Below are 18773 nucleotides of genomic sequence, written 5' to 3' on the forward strand. Positions count from 1 at the left end.
AATAATGCATTGAGAAGGACACTGCTGTGAGAGTATGTAGCTGCATACTAAACCATGTGACAGGCGCCGAGACTAATATTTATACATTTAAGTCACGGCTCCAGGTTCAACCCACCACTTCAATCTTAATGTTGTGTTATTGAACAGAACCCTTCAAACATTCAAAGAGCAGACGTAACATCATCTTTTACATTTGTTTCCGCCCTAAATCGTGGAGTCATATTTGATTCAACTCTGAAAGCTAACAGATCGATCACACAGCTAAACTGAGTTTCATACATCTCTGTATCGTGTCCAAAATCACATCGGTTGGGAGTCTTTGTGCTTCAGGCTTGCAGAATCTTTCCAGTCTTCAGCCACTTTAGAAAACTACAGCATGAGTAATAACATAGATCAAAAACAGGCAGAGAATGTAACTTCCTCATCACCTCACTACGCTGGTATTACAATAAATCTAAATCCACAATGTTTCTCTACAAACTGTTGACTGTTCTCGATCCAGAATTCATGCATGCACACTCTGCTTTTCCTTATTTTCTGTCATGTATTTATTGTGGGTAATCTTCAGGACCAGGGCAAATAACGAGGTCAGTTTTTTTGTACTCTTGGGTCTGTATGGTGTCAGAGCCAAGAGGTTGTTCACTGTTCAAACCTGTTTCTGATGGACAGAAGCTCAGAACAGTCAACATGAAGAGACTGGGAGCTAAAACAGCTGAACCAAGGACTGCTAATCAACAATCGCTAATATACAAAAATATTTTGAACAATCAACCCATTTTTAATGTGGGCTTTGAAAAGTGAATATAAATGCATTTGCTTTATTAAAATGATATAAAAGTGAGAGGTTTAGTGCCATCAATTTTGCAGTTTTTAGGCTCATCATTAATCATTTTATTTCAGCCTTGATAATCAAAGGGTTAAAGTGGATCATCGCTGAAGTGGGAGAACAGCAGTGGACGGAGAGGAAAACATTTGTTAACATGGTCAGTCCAGCTTTGAGGCATTTTAGTTTCATGTTATTAAGCAGACTAGTGGGTGTCCGACTCGGAGCAACATTCTCCTTCCCGATGTTTTCAATTAAAAAGTTATCGGAAAATGACAGAGGTCAGCTTGTGCTGTCGTCTATGACAGGGCTACACTCAGCAATTTATCATGCTCTCACTTTATGCACTCTCTCAGAAGCTCATACATTTAAAACAAACAAAAAAAGCTTAAAGAGGTTTATTAATGAATCGAAACACACAGTCATCACCGTTTAATCAACGTATGTACAAAGTGCAAAGATTGATGTGAGAGTACAACATTTAAAAAGAGAGAAAAAGGGTTTGCAAAAAGTTTAAAAACAAGATTTAACGACTAAACACACACGACTGCCTTCATAAAGAATCACAAAGCTAAACTAATTCAGAATATTTTCAATCAGGTTTGACGTCTGAACGAGATCACCGGACAGCTGCTGCTCTGCAGCACTGTGTGGGAGAAAATCACTCCGAGCTAAAAGCAAAGCCGTGAGAGCCGCGGCCCGCGGACGTCCTCCGTTGCAGCTGCTTTACTCGTTCTCAAACTTGCTGTACGGGTGGTCCGTGTCGCCCATCAGACCTGCACACACAACGTGGAGACAAAATGAAAACAGACAAAGTCATGCTGGGTCAAATTCTGCTCCACATTTTCCAGAGATGCCTTGGAGGAAGCATCAGTCTGAGGACAAACTGGGAAATCCATCCCGGATATTCTGTTCACGCTGATGTTTCATTAACAATGAATGCAGTATGACAGCATGTGCTGCTAAACCGCCATCAGCAAGTTTTTCATACACACGATCAATGGAATTATTTATTTCTATGGGCAATGAAAACAACTGCCCACCTTATCAATTTTGTAACCGTTCCTATGGACTTTTATTAACTGCATATTACTGTGTGTGCCATGTCACCGGCAGACATCTTTGCTGATGTCTGTGGTTGTTCTGAATCGGTTTTCTCCTCCATATCTTTGCCGTTTAGAAGGATGTCTGTACTTTGTTTTATGATAACATTAATTAACTATGTTGTGTTCACTAAGCCATGAGGAGCAGACTGGTAGCTAATAAGCACCAACATAACAGAAGAGTGTTTGCAGTCGTTTTTGTTTGAAGCAAACTTTGATGAAATGATTTGACTGGAAAGTTCAGAGGATTCTCTCCTGCTCGGCTTCCCAATATCCCTCATGTTTGGTCCTGGCCTTTTTGTTCTCGTGAGAACATGTTTTGGTGGAACTTTACATGAGAAATGCAGCAGGTGAAAGGAGAAACTAGCACGAGCATTAATAACCGCAGAGTGCAATGAAGGCTCACCTAAATAAGCCCAGTGCAAATAAACAGGCTCACTAATAAAGTCATTTTCTTGCGTCATTTATCTCTGTCCTGGTGTTATTAATTATTTTACTCAAGTGCAGGTTACAGTATATTTCCAGATGCATTTCTTTCTTACCTTTGGTTTAGTTAATAAACGTTTCAGTCAGGCCTGCTGTCGTCTTACACACAAACAAATGATTCCAAGGCTGACTGAAGAAAACAGCGTATTTATTCAACAATGGCTTCTGAGGAGTACGTGGAATAAGTTGGATCAATGCACCTCTAACCTTGATGAAGGCCACAAGCAGGTTAAACTATAAAGTTGTTCTTCATACTCCAAGTGTTACTGAGGTTTGAACCTGCACAGTTCTCCTGCAGAGCCTGAACTTTCCACGTCCACGGATCAATACACATTAAAAGGGACACTCTCGCTGCCACTAAGAAACTGATTAATCGATGGCAGTTAGTGCACAAATACCAAACACTGAATGCGTAAAGCATTTCCAACTATTTCAATATAGGAGGAGCCTTCTCCTGCAGAACGATGCTGTCCTCATGTTTAAGCACATTATGGCCACTGTTGCTGCATTTTGGGTTGATAATGTAACCTGGCGGCACTCCACTGCTGCTGTTTGAAATTTTTTCTTTACATAAGATTCTGATAATAATGCCAATATAATAAGCATGGTGTGTCTTCATAGTCGATGCTCGTTTTAAGCGTGAAAAGTTGATTTCATTCATGATTAAAATGGATTATAGGTTACACGGGCTATTCTCACATTCTACGGCCCTCTAATTACTGGACTACATAAATGGCAAAGTAATGACTTTAGGCCCTAATCATGCTTTATTGCATTTCCACAGATTTAACAAAGTCAGTTTGCACCATCCTCCTGGTGTGAGCAGGTGAAGCAGGGTGTTACCCCAGCAATGTTTCGCCAGACAGGATGTATAACCTCTCAAATCAAAATCAAATCACTTTTTATTGTCACATCACATGTGCAGGCACACTGGCACAGCACATGCGAGTGAAATTCTTGTGTGCGAGCCCCACAAGCAACAGAGATGTGCAAACACAACAACACAAACGAGCAAAATACAAGAATGGCCAACCTGAAACTAATATATATATGTACAATATATAATAGTGTATGCATTTCTGGATGTGTATACTAAATATTTTCCTACGTGTGTGTGTGTGTGTGTGTATACACATTTTTACAAATTAAATAGTAAAAAAATAAAATAAAATAATAATAATAATAATAAAATATATAAAATATACAGAGTTGAATATGTGCAAAACAAGTGGCATTTATATACAGTATGGAGTGCATAATGTTGAAGTTCCAGTAGTGAAGCTGAGGTGTCTATGACGTGTTCAGCAGTCTGATGGCCTGATGGAAAAAGCTGTCTCTCTCCAATGTGATCTGAGTTTAATCCTCAATGCTTAGACATCCTGATCAGCTGCCTGAACCTCCTCAGCTGGTTACATTCTCGAATGTCTAAAGGCTGAGTCGAGTCCTCCTGGAGACTAAGCTGATTCTGCCATTTGTATCCAACCTCATTCTGTTTGTCACTGCCCACAGCTCATGACCATAGGTGCAGCTGAACTGAAAGCTCTTTTTACCAGAGCGGTTCACTACAACACCAATCTGCCAGCCATTCTCACACTCTTCCAGTCGACGAGGGCTTTTTGAAGCAAACTGCAGTGATACAGGATTCATTTCAGACTTGAACCAAAATAAACCTCCAACTGTACAATAGTTAATGCTCATTCAGCGCCATGCTGTAGAACTGTAGAAGTCTAGTGTTCACAGTTTCGTATTATTGTAGAGTCTCTACATGACTTTATAAAACACCTTGAAGCAGCAGCTGCTCCCTAAAAATAAAACTTAACTAAATGCAGGCTATGACAGAGCGCTGGGGTTAAACTGCAAAAAGTGAAACGTGTAATTCAAATCTGTGCTGTCTTTCTGGGATATTTTCAACTGGTAATGACAAGAGATCATTTCCAGTTTTGCTGAATAACCTCCTGACCCACCCTCAGGGAATCTTCCGCTGTGTCTGATTTCAAGGAAATAAGAGGATGTGGATTGTAGTTGTAGAGAACCGACCAGACCAAATGTGAAAGGAGAGCAGTCTCTACTAAAGCCCCTGTGGAAGGAAACTAATGAGAGCTGCAGGCCTAAGAAACAGACCACCATCCATCACTCTGTCGTGCAGTCGTTACACTCAACCCACATAACCTGACATCTTACTACAGTGAACGGATGGACAGACACGACGCACGGACACTCGAGCTTCTCCCACATCTACGGAACGAACGAGTCTGTCTTTATCGAGCCGCTGACAGGCCAACCCTTACCGCCCACTTCCCTGCAGAGGGCAGAGCGATGGATTAGAATCAGTGCATTGATTGGAAATAGAAAGCAGTGCTGTGTGATGTTGATACTTCTTCTATACTTTGCTGCAGCGCACACTCGTAGTTTGCTCATGACTCATTTATTTTTAGAATATTTCCTGTTTCACTGACAGCAAAAATGCTCTGATTAAGTTAAAGCATGTGGCAACAAATGCGAGGTAGTGATCAGGTTTTAAAGTTTGACTATTTTTGTACCTTCAGCTGCTTAAAAACAGATTTTATTGCATAAACATTTCAGTCACAACTCTGAGCACCGGAGAGTGGTTGTCATATTTTCCCATGCCTAGCAGGGACCGCTACTTTGACTGCATACAAACACGGAGATTAAATTAGCTCCACAAAAAATAGGATTTGCTTTTAGGTCATCTAAAACTCCTAGCTTTTAATTACAGCACAGCTCAGGCAGCCGTTTATTACACACAAACGTTTTGCTAACTAAACTGGCAAAGCTTCATTTGAGTTCATGGATCATGAAAACATTCAAGCTTTTATTATTGCCACTCTTATTGATGACACCAGCAGCTTAGCCATTATTATGGTGCACTATTGTGTGTGGAGTGTGTCATATCTATTGTAACACAACTGAAAGACCAGCATTAATACTGAATATCAGTATAATAACAATGTTGTCCAGCTCAGGTTAGCCCATGTTAACTGGTGAAGTGGTGAGCTAGACAAATTGGTATGGCAGCGAGGAGAAATGCCACATTCCTGGGATTTTTGCAGGCTCTTCAAGTGAGGGATGGTCTCATGTTACATTTTGTACAGCCGTTAGCGATAGAAAAAAGGTGTTTATTTAATAAATAGGAGATAAGTAAAAGATACTGACAGCTCCCCCAGCCTCCTAGCCTATGCACCTATGGCATCAATTTGAAAACCCTATGTCGCCTAGTTCATGTACACCTACAGTGTAGGTTGCTTGGGGACGAAGCATATTCTGTTGAATAATGTATCAGTGGCCCAGGGTGTGGAAATCAAAGTCACTGACACTGAAAAACTCTTAAAATAGTTAAGCATGCATCAGAGACACTGCTGACACACACAGAACAGAGAACACAGAGCTGGCTACTCCGTGTTAGACCTACTGGTCACCTCACCTTCAGTGTACATCAGAGAGGGCTGGAAACAAACACTATGATCAAAGAGAAGGAGCTAAAGTCCATATGGAAAGTCTATACGCACCATACTTCCTCCTGATCTCATCGTGGCGTGCCATTCTCTCCACCTTCCTGTAAAAAAAAAAAAAAAAAAAAAAAAGTAGAGGAAGTTAGTCAACAGGTCAGGAAGTATTCACTCTGTTAGTGCCAAATACACTCCAGAGAAAGACAACTCTCAAGGTAGAGAGCCATCATTCAACTCTAACTGGGCCTCCATATTTGGATACAGCCAAGTATCCAAACTTTAATGAAACAACATGGAAATAAATGACTGCAACACAGACGTCAGCTGTAATGAGACAATGGGACACCCAGTGAATCCTGAAAACAACTCTGTGGGACAATTCTGAAATGCTACAGATGTCCTGCTCCCGACACCAAATCAACAGCTGGACTGAAGAACCTTTCCTGCTGCTTAAAAAGTCTTCACCCTCGTCCTAAGTTCTCTTTTTATCTGCTCTTCACATATTTGTCCGACAAACCCAAACCTACCTGGCCCCATGTGAAAATACCCCGTCTATGCACATCTATATTATATTTCGCTGGTTTATCTTTGTCTAATGCTCAAATTTGTTTGATGATCTAAAAATGTGTGAAAAATATGCAAAAACAAACAAACAAGGCAAGGGACAAATACTTTTTGGCACTGTTGCAGAGATGCATGTCAGAGTCAAGGTTTACGACAGTGTCAGTTGCACAGCAGCAGACATATGCACTCATCCCAGTCTATGTTTAGGGTTGAGCAACTATGTTTTTTTTGCTGGGCTGCAGTAGTCATAGATAAATGTGGTATTTGTTCAGTAACTCTGGACTGAGCTGCTGATGAAGCCGCACTGTTGTAAAAACTTTACACATGACTTTCAGGCAAAGTCTGGGAAAAGTTACCAAACTTTTTCATTAGATTCTGGAAACTTTTGGTGAGTCTGTGCAGTAAATTTAGGTTCTGGCTCTCTGCCTGTTTATTTAGATAATGACCGATTACCTGCTCACAGGCGTCACCAACAAGGCTGCTGAGCACTAAGGAGGCAACTCCGAGTTCAGGTGATGAATGCCATTTCTCCTCTGTGTGTTAGTAGCTATGAGTGTTTTTGGCTCTACTGTTGACTCCAATGAAAAACAGGTTTTACAGAGAACCATGGCTGAAATAGTGGCGATTCCAGAAGTTTCTGCAGCTTTGTTATTTTGAAACAGCTGTTTACATATGCACAAGTTTACAGAGCAAACCCATCAAGCACTTTACTCGCCAAGAAACATTTAAGCTACACTGCACCACAACATTACAAACAGCCAGTCATGATATGTGGGCACTTATGCAACCATCAATACCTAATACTCCCAAATACTTATTATGCACGACATCGTTTAAACAACATTTCAATAAGCACAATAACATTCAGCTTACCAAGTAAGAAAAATGCATCAGTTTGCACTCCTGGCATAAAAATGTTCCTAAATTTTAGCTGACAGTGACTCACAGAGCAACAGGCCTGTGGTAAAGCTGCTCACTCAGCCTTTCTGAGGGGCAGGTTTTGTGTAGTGGAAGTCCAGAGGCCTCACGTTCACATTCCCTCCACATAAATATGGCTGCATTCAACATGTTGGAGGGAAGACGGAAAAAAAGGGAAAGTTGAAAGAACGTGAGTACTGAGCTTGGCTCACTACACAGACTAAAGGTTTTGAAGGTGCTCGACTTCTCCATCATCACAATACCACTCATAATTTATGAAAATGGGATACTACAAGCGGTGTTGGGGAGTAACGGAGTACATGTACCGCCGTTACGCATTTAAAATACAAAATATGAGTAACTGTATTCCATTACAGTTACCGTTTAAAAGGGTGGTATTTAGAATACAGTTACTTTGCTGAAATAAATGGATTACACGGCGGTACTTTCCTGTTTCATATGTTCGGCTATGTCCTCTCTATTTTTGGTAATTCCACGCCGGTGGAAACCCAAACAAAACATGCATTAAGAGGCTCAAACGCCCGTGTCTCAATCTCGCGGTCATAACGACGTGAAGAAATTTTTTTTATTTTTTATTATTTAATATGAAGGCAACAGGCAGAGTGTTACATGCATCGCCCTAAAGCATGCAGGGCAGTGTAGTCCGTGCTGCAGGGAGAATGGACTGCCATACCTGTGATGTGTCTGTGAGCGAGGAGGGAGAGAAAGGAAAAGTACGAGCTGTCACGGAGCAGAAACGGGAGCTGGAAGCATGTAAATATAATAATAACCACTGCAGCCAAACAGAGAGCCTGACGAGCCCAGTTGTAAGTAAGCTATTAAGACTCGGCTGTACACTGTGTTCATGTTTTCCTCTGAAATAATAAGCTCCGTTGGAGCAGTCTTTCAACGCCTCTCTCTGTCTCTCGCTAGCAAAGTTGACCCACACAACAAAGTAAAGCTAGTTTTCAGCTGCGAGCCCGACATGAACCCGACGTATCAGCCAGAGGTCCCCATACTACGGTTCGGAGCCGCGGACCTGTTTTATATACGCGCAGAATAGTTTCTATACGAGATCGCTGCAAAAAGTGCACCCTTACCTAATGTCCACCTACTGTTACTCATTTATATTAAGATTTAAACATTAGTTGGTGTTGGTGTGGAGAGTAACCTTCAGTAATACTAATAGATCACACAGCAATAGTACATTCATGTAGCTGTAAAAAGCATGATAATATGTTAAGTAATCCAAAGCATTCAGAATACGTTACTCTTGTTGAGTAACGTAACGGAAAATGTTACAAAATACATTTTAGGGCATGTACTCTGTAATCTGTAGTGGAATACATTCAAAAGTAACCTTCCCAACTCAAGTTCAGTTAAAAGTTAAGGCTAAAAGAAACTTTCAGTTATTTGTGCAATCTAAGAAAAAAAAAATCTAATAAAAAGGGAACTACTTTAAATTCTTGACGCCTGAGAACTTCATAAATACAAAAGATAATAAGAAAATTTCAAGGCTGAAAAACACCTTCAGCCTTTCGCTCAGACCGGCAACCAACTTCATTTTGCACCTGCTCCAAGTGTCACAAAGCCAAATTCTCTTTTGTTCTTTGAAACAATGTTTCTAGAACCATCTTTGAGCATCAGTATCATGACATATCACAGCTTCAATACCCTGGATGTGTGATCAGTTTAGAAAACATGCATTTTGGCTATACTTAAAGAGTCATATCAACATGAGATTAAAACAAAATTCAAACTGAATACATGGCATAAAAAAGCCTGTGTGTATGATTTTTTTCTCCAGCTGTTACCATGACTCAGCCAAGGAGCATGGACACAAATAATGGAGTAACAGCTGCGAATTTTGGCCCATATTCAGTCCATATTATCATCATAGATACATGAAACTGTATGTGTTACCCAAGCATCATGTCAGTGGATTACAATGAACTTCTCACATAGTATTGTTGTGCATTAAGACTTGACACATTACAACACTTTGGCTTATTGACAAGCTAAACCAGATACAAGCCAACAGGAACAGATCCTGGCTGTTAGCCGACTGTAACATAAGCAGCCTGAGCAGCATGTTACATGGACATGCAGACTTCTTAAACAGCACTGAAACAAGAGGTTCAAGAGATACTTATTAAAATGATTTAATAATTTAGCATTTGATCAGATACAAAATTATAATTAAAATTCTTAGGTAGCTCTCCTGCTACATCAGCATGTGAAATATGAAATATATAGCTGCATGGGTCGACTCCCCGGCCCGCCTGGGCTCGGATGACTCTGTGCTTCAAGCTGGCTCTCCGGAGGCCAAGCAGCACTGTCTACAGGCACTAGTCTCTCTTAGGATGGGTCCAATCTATTCCGAATGTCCTGTTGACAACATGAACTGCATCTATGTAGGTCACTGCACTAACTCCAACTTCAGAGATTTGATCATGCTCACTGCAGGAAACCCTGACTCAATTCTGCAGCACGAGAGAGAAGAGCTCAGAGGTCGGATAATTCATTCTTTCTCAAACACACGAGGCGCACAGTGAGCCACGATGTGCCCAGCACGCCAAGCGTGATGATAAACCACAGTTACTGACCATCTTTCGGCTCGACTGCCCTGCTCACAAACATATCAGCCAGCTATCCTGGCACTGGAAGTAAAGGAACAGAACAAGAAGAGAAGGCTGAAACATTTATGGGGTGCAGGAAGAGGGAAGCCTTTCGGGTCTGCTGACTGCTGGATGATTCTGTTTCTTTGACTGTAGTACACAGGATGTAAACCAATCTATTTATGAGCACATTACCATGAAGCAGCTGCCCAGCTTTGACAATCCAATCGGTGTTCTGGGACGACAGCAGAGGAACCCGGAGCTTCTCCTTTGGGACGTGGACTTGCTGAGGCTGGATGGACACCAGTTGCTCGACTCCCAAACATACAATGAACTCTTTTGTTGGGGGATGATGAACTGTTCTGTTTTAGGACAATTATATCCAAGTCCTACTGGGATATGCTGAAAGGCAATGCCACCCACCACGCTGACAGAATAGGATTCGACTCGTAGGTGTGCGCTTGGTCTGAGATTTGAACCAAGTTCACTTGATATAAAATATATAACTGTTGTGATTAGCATCAAAAATGAAAGACTGTTCATTTCTTTAAAAGCGAGCAAGCCAACAAATTCAGCAGAGGATCAAATAATTACTTGATGCAGCAGTGTGGTGACTGAGAAAACACTGCAGCAGGGTAAAGGAAAACAAACAGTGACCTCTAAACATGTACCTGTAACTTCGTGAGTACGTGTGTAAATATTCTGTAAATAACGAGCAGTGTTTGATCCAGAGAGGAATGACACAGCAAAGATCGGTTTGGAGTTAAATGCAGAGAAAGAGGCTCCTGTGTTATTGAAATAAACACCGTTGCAGACATTTCCAACCTGTGTAGACTAAGGTGTGAGTCTAGGTCTCACCGTTCTTCAGCGCGCTGTCTGATCTCCTCCCTCCTCTTGGCAGATCTCTCCTCTTCTCTGTCAAACCTTAAGAGTGAAGGAGACATGAAGGCAGCATCAGAATCACTGCTCCTCGTGGAACCAGAAGATGACAAAAACACACTTTGGATGTGACAAATGACACGCAGCTACAAACTAACATTAGCTTTAGGGTTACTCTGATTGAAGTTCTATGCATCATTTATATAAGACTCATGAAATGTGTGCCTGAGTGCAGAGAGTGTTTTCTTTTTATGTTCCACAATGAAAATGCCAAATACAAAAGAAGGTTTAACATGCAAAGTAAAATGCTTGGAGGCAACCCCCAAAAAGAGTAAAACAAGACAAAAACATGACTGTAATTATATTAAATTAATATCTGTGTGCATAACAGTAATACATGTGAGCTTTCCCCAAGTTTTCAATCACATGATAGACAAGAACGAGATTCCTGCACCCACAGGACTGCAAGTGAGTGACAGGCCAGACTGTAGCGGACTGACATGACATTTTCACCCTCCCTACAGGAACAACAGTGAGAGCATGAAAGGAGCTCTACTTTGATTAAAAAGCCAAAGTAATGTTTGCAACAGCAACAATGAGTTGCACCTATACAGGACATGGGTGAAAACCACTCAAGCTTCCACATGAACCATGAAACAAAGTGTGGACTTTGTGGTCTGACAAAGAAACCCCCTCCGTCTTCACTTTGTAAAGACAGTGATAAGATGCAGTCTAAAGACTGAAGGTGAAATAAATACCTGAGCACAGATAACATGACTAATCACTGAATGTTGACATTATCGTAGCATGTGAGCAACCTGGGTTCTTTAGCGCTAGCAGAAGCAGGGATCTTTCTGGTTTTCTTTCACTTGTTTCCTGTTTTTTCTGCCATTATAATGAGTACACAACTGTAAGGAAGTAACTGTGACATCTACTCCAAACTGTTCTCTGTAATCCATTTCAACACTACATGCTGTGTTTTCCTGGACACAGCTGTTGCTTTAACTCTGTAGCAGCCCGCGTGAGCCTGAGGTGAAAAGTGCTCCCATGTAGTGCCCTTTCATCCCGAAAAGCATTGGCCCACTAAGTGCTTTCATGCATCTGACACAGCTTTCTAAAACTCCTGTTACTCAGTTACCTCGGACTTGTAATGTTACCTTGAAGGGCGCTTCTTGCAGCAGCAGCAGCAGCAGCAACAGACGGCAATGGCGAGGAGAATGACTCCACACACCACAGCCATGGAGATGATCAGGGCTTCAAAGTTCACTGAAAAAAAAGAGAATTTATTCATTTTTCACAAGAAGATAATCTCACTGGACCACGTGATAAAGGTAACTAGAAGCCATCACACGCTGCCACTGTAATGACAATGTGCTCTACATGTGTCAATGACACCACCTGCTGGCTTCTGCAAGTTATTGCACTGCAAACATGACAAACCACAAACAAGCCTCTCACTTTCCAGAGAAAAAGAGCACAAATGACTTAACCGTATGGAAACTGGTTTTGTTCTGCAGAGGGAGGGATCACGTGACCCCGAAACACTGCCAGAGTGGTGCCCACATTTTGCTGCGTCTTCTCTTTTCCTTTTACAGGACAAACCACAGCATGCACGCATGCGCAGCTGTGGCCTAAAACTGCTCACGTTTCTGTGTCTGCTACTGGAGCTCTGTGTGGCATCTATCGGGGCTCTAATCTGAGCTGCTGTTAACCTGTGATTTCTGAGGCTGGTGACTCGGATGAATGGATCCCAAGCAGCAGAGGTGACTCTTGGTCTTCCTTTCCTGAGGCGTCCTCGTGTGAGACAGTTTCATCGTAGCACTTGTTGGTTTTTCCAACTGCACTCCAAGTCCCATTTAAAGTTTTAGCAAAGACTGACCGACCCTCAGCTCTTAATGTAATGTCGTTTCTCTTCCCTTAGGTTGGTACATAGCTGATAGCTGAGTTCTGCACAACACAACTGATGGTCCCAACCCCATTAAGAAGGCACGAAATTCCACAAATGAACCCTGACAGGCACACCTGTGAAGTAAAAACCATTTCAGGTGACTGCATCATGAAGCTCATTGAGAGAAGGCCGAGGGTTTGTCAACAAAGCAAAGGGCGGCTACTTTACTTCCATACTTTGGACTGGTAGTGTATGTTCATACCTCAGTATTTTTCATGTTCAACTGTAAGTAAAAACCAGATGTGACATGTCACGTGTACTTTGTCTGTTCTCTCTGGTGTAAATAGAGTTTCCTTCCATCTGAAAATGTACGTGATACAGAAGAGCTGCCAGCTGTCAACACAAAGTAACTACCACCTACTCAAATGACAGCATGTGTCGACTCCATACACGAGGAATATTTACACATTATATTCAACAACATTTGCCTGATGTTAGTGCATCACATTTAAATGCTGTGCCAGTAGCCGGCCCTTTTGCACCCTTTTGGTTTTATAGCTGTTCCCGATTAGCAATAAAGTGTTTGCATTTACACAACTTTCTGTTTGCTACCAGTGAAGTTTGAACACTGACACACCTTACTGCTCCAGTAGGCTCCGTGCGACCGTATCAGTTATCTTGTTATTTTTAAGACTGAGAAAATTAATAACAGAATTAACAATGGTTTTTTTCCTCATCTGTACTGAATATACATTTACATTTTCAGTAGAAACTGCACCAGCATTCAAAGGTTTTTGACACTTATGGGTTAGGCTCTAAAGACTAATTTCACCACTGAGAGTTATCAGCATTAACTCTGGTGAGGTGGAACATACGTCACCGAGGTGTCTGCTCTACTGTGACTAAGAGCAGGGTCTCAGTCATATTTCCTGCATGGTGCTGCAGTTGACTGTGAAAATTTTATGGGTAATTAATACACATAACATAAGCCGGTTTTCACATACGATTTGTGTCAGTTGAATATCAGTTTTAACGTCTTATACAAACATTAGGTCACGTTAGCTCGGTTACTTCGCTGTGGAGTCTGTTTGGCAGTGTCAAGCTAAACGTACTTTACTGTGTTAGGGAGAAAGAGAAAGATCATTTACTTGTTAAGTTAAAAGAACGGTGGTTTATTTCAGGGGCCAAACATTTGGCAGTAAAATAAGGCAACAACATTATAATTTATAATATTCCAGTTGAATCCCTCTACACTTAAATTTACAGTTCACTTAGCTCTCACTGTAAATAGATCTCCTGGCGATAAGACAGGCAGTACATTTCTGTGCTACCTCTGTAGTGCTTTTATGCTCACTGAGCATGTCACCTTTGATTTAGAGCCAAACACTTCTGCAAGACTTTATGTAAATGTCTAGAGCCAGGACAGCCTGAGAAACCTACTGCTGTGAATCATCTGTGGTACAGCTGCAAGAAAGAGGTGCTGGGACACCCCTGATGACATATCAGGACAAATTCAGAAAGATATGTGGCAGAGGAGCCGGAGCACCAGCTGGGAGAGCGGGGCAAGAATAGGCGAGCCGTTCTGTGTAGCTGTGGGACCGACTGAAACATTTATAGAGGAATTTCCAGCACAAACTATAAAAACCATGCGGGGAATTACAATAATTAATATGCAGTGGGGAAAAAGAACTGCTCTGCTGAAAAGTAAAACATTGTTTTGATTTTATAAAACACTTTATTTAACTGGGCAGCGAGTTCCTGCTGATGCTGCTGGACACGGACGTACAAAGAGCCACGTGTATGTGCCTGGCTGAGCTAATCTATTTATCCACAATATTTGTAGTTAATGTTGTAGTCAGCAAAGCAGGACTGTGGCAGGTTCACTTCCTTTAGGTTAGAAAGTATAAAAAAAAGTAGTAACTTAAAGTATGAGAAAAGGTAAACTGAAAATGAATCTAAAGCAAAAATAACTCCAGTCAGTGTGTGTGGGTTTGTTCTTCCTGGTTATGGAAAACATGTGTTCCTAGGATTGGTGTGTCTGTTGCATATTATTGCTGCAAATGCTCCTGCCTGCCTACAGAGACAATGGATAACGTCTCTTGTGGAGTACAACTTTTTTTCTAAAGAAACAAGAGGGAGCAGGTGGAGTGAAGCAAGAACGATGTGCTGGATCTTTAAATGCACCCACTACAACTGAAGTGACCTGAGAGGAACAGAAAGTGTTGGTGCTACTTTCACACCGCTGCATGCCTAATGATAAATCCCTCCCCTCAGACCCACCGACATACAGGAGGTCATTTTAGGACGCACATCTGTGAATATAACAGGTTGCTGTTTTGGATGAAGAGCTTTTGTTTTTATGCTTTAATACCCTTTTACCTACTTTTTCTTTTAACGCGTAGGTTGAAGAGTTACATTTCCAGCATACTGAACACCAAGTTCCTCAAATCATTTCCCCAATATGTATGTAACTTATTCTGTGTCAAATGAAACACAAATGCAAAAAGGAAACACCACATTTAACATCACAATAATAAGTCTGATGAACTTACGCCAGCACACTCCCCAGCGGGCCTGGGACAATGGGCATAGTTTAGCCGGAGGCAGCAACCAGGTCACTGGATACTCTGTGCAGTTGTTTGTGGTAAAGCACCAGAGACACTGCAACAGACAGACACATGTAAGGTATGATTCTGCTGAGTATAATAGTTAGGATGCACGAATGAAGAATGCCACAGGAATGATTCTTAAAAATAAACAGTTAGCATTTTGCCACACATTTCATTTGTATTTATTCCTACATGTGGGTGTTAAACGAGACTAAAAACTCGTCATTAGATTTCACCGCACTAAACGTGGAATCTATGACATTAAAGTCATGAACAGGGTTTATTTACAGCATAGCGTTAATGTTTTACCTGTGCTGATTACATTTATGCTTCAAGTTTCATAAAAGTGACATCATTTTGTGGACGTGTCCTTGTTGAACAAATAAGAATGTAAGTACCATAAACTATTTATTCATTTATTATCTGCAGTTTGTTTTTAATGTCCAGATACTGCAATCCTCTTCAGGATGTGAACAACATCATTTCTGTAGCACTTGATATCAGCCAGATATTAGTTGACGTGGATATTTTGCTGTCCAAAAAAAACCTCAGAAACTAAGCGATAATAGAACATTACTATACTCCTCAGGAAAGTCTACCAGCAGACACAACCTACCTTACCACCTCCACAAAATCTTAAAAAAAAATCTTTTCAGTCCTTCTTACACTGAAGGACTGAAAAGTCCATTTCTGTGCATCACTAAGTGGAAATTATATGTAAATGACAGTGTATTTAAAAACATAGGCTGGAGCCTATCCCAGTTACAATATGGTGAGAGGCGGGGTACACCCTGGACAGGTCGCCAGGCTGTCGCAGGGCGAACACAGAGAGAGACAACCGTTCACTCCACATTTACACATATGGACAATTTAGAATTACCAATTAACCTAACCCCACCAACTGCATGTCTTTAAACTGGGGGAGGAAGGCAGAGTATCCCGAGAGAACCCACGCAAACACAAAGAGAAAACTCCACACAGAAAGGCCCCGGCCAGGGGGTGGAATCAAACTCAGGACCTTCTTGCTGTGAGGTAACAGTGCTGTTCACCGTGCCACCATTGATTCCCAAGTTATGCTCTACCCTTAGCAGAAAAACAGCCCCAATGCATAATGCTGATTGGGCGAATAGAGGCAACCACGGTGGGTCGGGTGTCAAAGACGTCCACTTGGTTTCATGTTTCTCTGAATCATTTACATGTTCACTGGCAAACTTAAGATGGGCCTGTACATGTGGACAGGCGTGTTTTACACACACACACACACACACACACACACACACACGATGAGTTGAGATGTGGCATATCTGTAATTAAGTGATAGATCTGCCAGGTGGGAACACAACTCATGTGTGAGCCAGAATTTTGGCTAATATGTCGAGGATCACTTTTGTTTTAATGACTTTTACACCAAGTTTGCCAACTTGGCTTAGATTAGTAAAATTGCTTTGTGTCAATTAAGTCTTTCAGTTAGAAAAGGGTACTGCATAAAGCTATCCACAAAGGACTACTAAATGAGGGGTGTGGTGCAGCATTAACCAGAAAATAAATAAATCAGTATATTTCCCAAATTTTGATCTTCTACTGGAAAACATTCACCATTCTCCCATCCAAACCACTGTCACAGTAATGCGCAGGATGGTGAGTTCTCCCAACTGTCCTTTCTCTTTTTCGGGGGGGATAATAAGGCCCAGTTTGGATTTTTGCTGCTGTCTATCTGAACTCAATGCTGCATTTCCTAGTAACAACAAAATGACCTTCAGAAAACTGACAGTGAGTGATTTCTGTTGATTTGTAAATGCAGCATGTGGGGTTTAACGCAGTAATCCACACTTAGTTTCTCTCATGCGGCCTGGCGAGAACACGGAATAATGTAGGACGCCAAATGCGAAGACGCAAACGAGGGATCATAAATCCAGCGTTTACAAGTTTGTTGCATTGAGCAAAGGTTTGGTAAGGTTTGGTTTATCGCGTACAAACGAACACAACCACTGCTGACAGCCTTACCTTGGCGTGTGGGACGCAGGTGTCACAGTTTTTATAGGAAGAGCAGGCTGAAAGACAGACAAACACACTAAATAAGTGCCGCGTTAAAAACAAGCAGAAAGCTGTGGTCGAAGTCACACTCAGTCGTGACGTATTTTAAATATTTCCCAACTACTGAGCTGACATACTTATGAACTGGCTTTAAAGGCACGTGCTGGATAAAAATAAGCTAGATGATTGTAAAAAAAAAAAGTCAGTGGGCAGATTTTTAAAACTCCACTTATACTTACGAGTTGGTGGCGCTTGAGTTGCTTGGCATTCCCCCTGGCTAACAAAGCTAACACAGAGGAAGGCGACGGCAAAAATCAACGAAGTGGACAGAGTATGTCCCAGTGCTCCAAACGAAGGCATAGCGAAACACACACGAAACAAAACAAAACAGCTGTGAGTCTTAACTGCGTGTAACAACGCAGAATGTCAGCTAGTCCACAACAAACGACTCCTGACAATCTCTGTTGTTTCCGTTTTGCCTTCAACCCGCTGCTGTGCTGTTTCCTTGCTGTCTAGGGTTACCTTGTTTGGTGTAATCTAGACAGCCCGGGCGGGAGGAGTTAATGCTTTAATCTCACACACAAATACCCGCCCGTGTATTTACCAAGAAACGAAACTCTTGAACTCTTTCACTGTATATATATACATATATATACATATATACATATATACACATATATACATATATATATATATATATATATATATATATATATATATATATATATATATATATATATATATATATATATATATATACATATATACATACATATACATATATATATATATACATATATATATATATATATATATATATATATATATATATATATATATATATATATATATATATATATCAGAATCAGAATCAGAATACTTTATTGATCCCTGGGGGAAATTATTTTTTGTTACAGTGCTCCATTTTAAACCAACATTAAGACAAGACAGACAATACGCTAACTAAGAATAGTACAATATATACATATATATACATACATACATACATAAGTCACTTATAAATAAATAGTTGGAAAAGAAACATGTGTAGTTGTAGCAGCAAACAGTGTGTTAAGTGGATGCGTTGTACAGGGAGATGGCCACAGGCAGGAATGATTTCCTGTGTCGTTCAGTGGTGCTTTTCGGTAATCTCAGTCTCTCACTGAACGAGCTCCTGTGACTGACCAACATGTCATGGAGTGGGTGGGAGGTGTTATCCAACATTGTCTTTATCTTGGACAGCATCCGCCTCTCCGACACCACCTTGAGGGAGTCCAGCTCCATCCCCACAACATTGCTGGCCTTACGGATCAGTTTATTAAGTCTGTTGGCATCTGCGACCCTCAGCCTGCTCCCCCAGCATGCAACAGCATAGAGGATCGCA

The 18773-nt window shown here is 41.2% G+C and overlaps 1 protein-coding gene across 1 annotated transcript; it reads right to left on the bottom strand.

The window, feature by feature from the left end:
* Window positions 1-1225: 1225 nt before the first annotated feature.
* On the bottom strand, window positions 1226-17903 carry LOC146622219 (pituitary tumor-transforming gene 1 protein-interacting protein). Its single transcript, XM_085366113.1, has 7 exons — window positions 17629-17903; window positions 17360-17406; window positions 15299-15407; window positions 12016-12124; window positions 10838-10903; window positions 5940-5986; window positions 1226-1599 (listed from the first exon to the last, which is right to left on the bottom strand). Exons 1-7 carry the CDS (start codon window positions 17747-17749, stop codon window positions 1550-1552), a joined length of 549 nt encoding a protein of 182 aa, XP_085222239.1. The 5' UTR covers window positions 17750-17903; the 3' UTR covers window positions 1226-1549.
* Between the last annotated feature and the right edge of the window lie 870 nt (window positions 17904-18773).

The sequence above is a fragment of the Diplotaxodon limnothrissa genome, linkage group LG11, assembly GCF_057381915.1.
Source record: "Diplotaxodon limnothrissa isolate DT_005_m linkage group LG11, D_limnothrissa_male_GT1.1, whole genome shotgun sequence".
Classification (NCBI taxonomy): domain Eukaryota; kingdom Metazoa; phylum Chordata; class Actinopteri; order Cichliformes; family Cichlidae; genus Diplotaxodon; species Diplotaxodon limnothrissa.

What these genes read in the sequence shown, in the direction of transcription:
- LOC146622219 (XM_085366113.1), bottom strand. Translation starts at nt 17,749, where the DNA reads ATGCCTTCGTTTGGAGCACTGGGACATACTCTGTCCACTTCGTTGATT. An exon ending in CCGCTGGGGAGTGTGCTGGC is followed by an intron (nt 12,125 to 15,298) that starts GTAAGTTCATCA and finishes CTTTTTTTTCAG; the next exon opens with TGAACTTTGAAGCCCTGATC. An exon ending in TGCAAGAAGCGCCCTTCAAG is followed by an intron (nt 10,904 to 12,015) that starts GTAACATTACAA and finishes TTCACTCTTAAG; the next exon opens with GTTTGACAGAGAAGAGGAGA.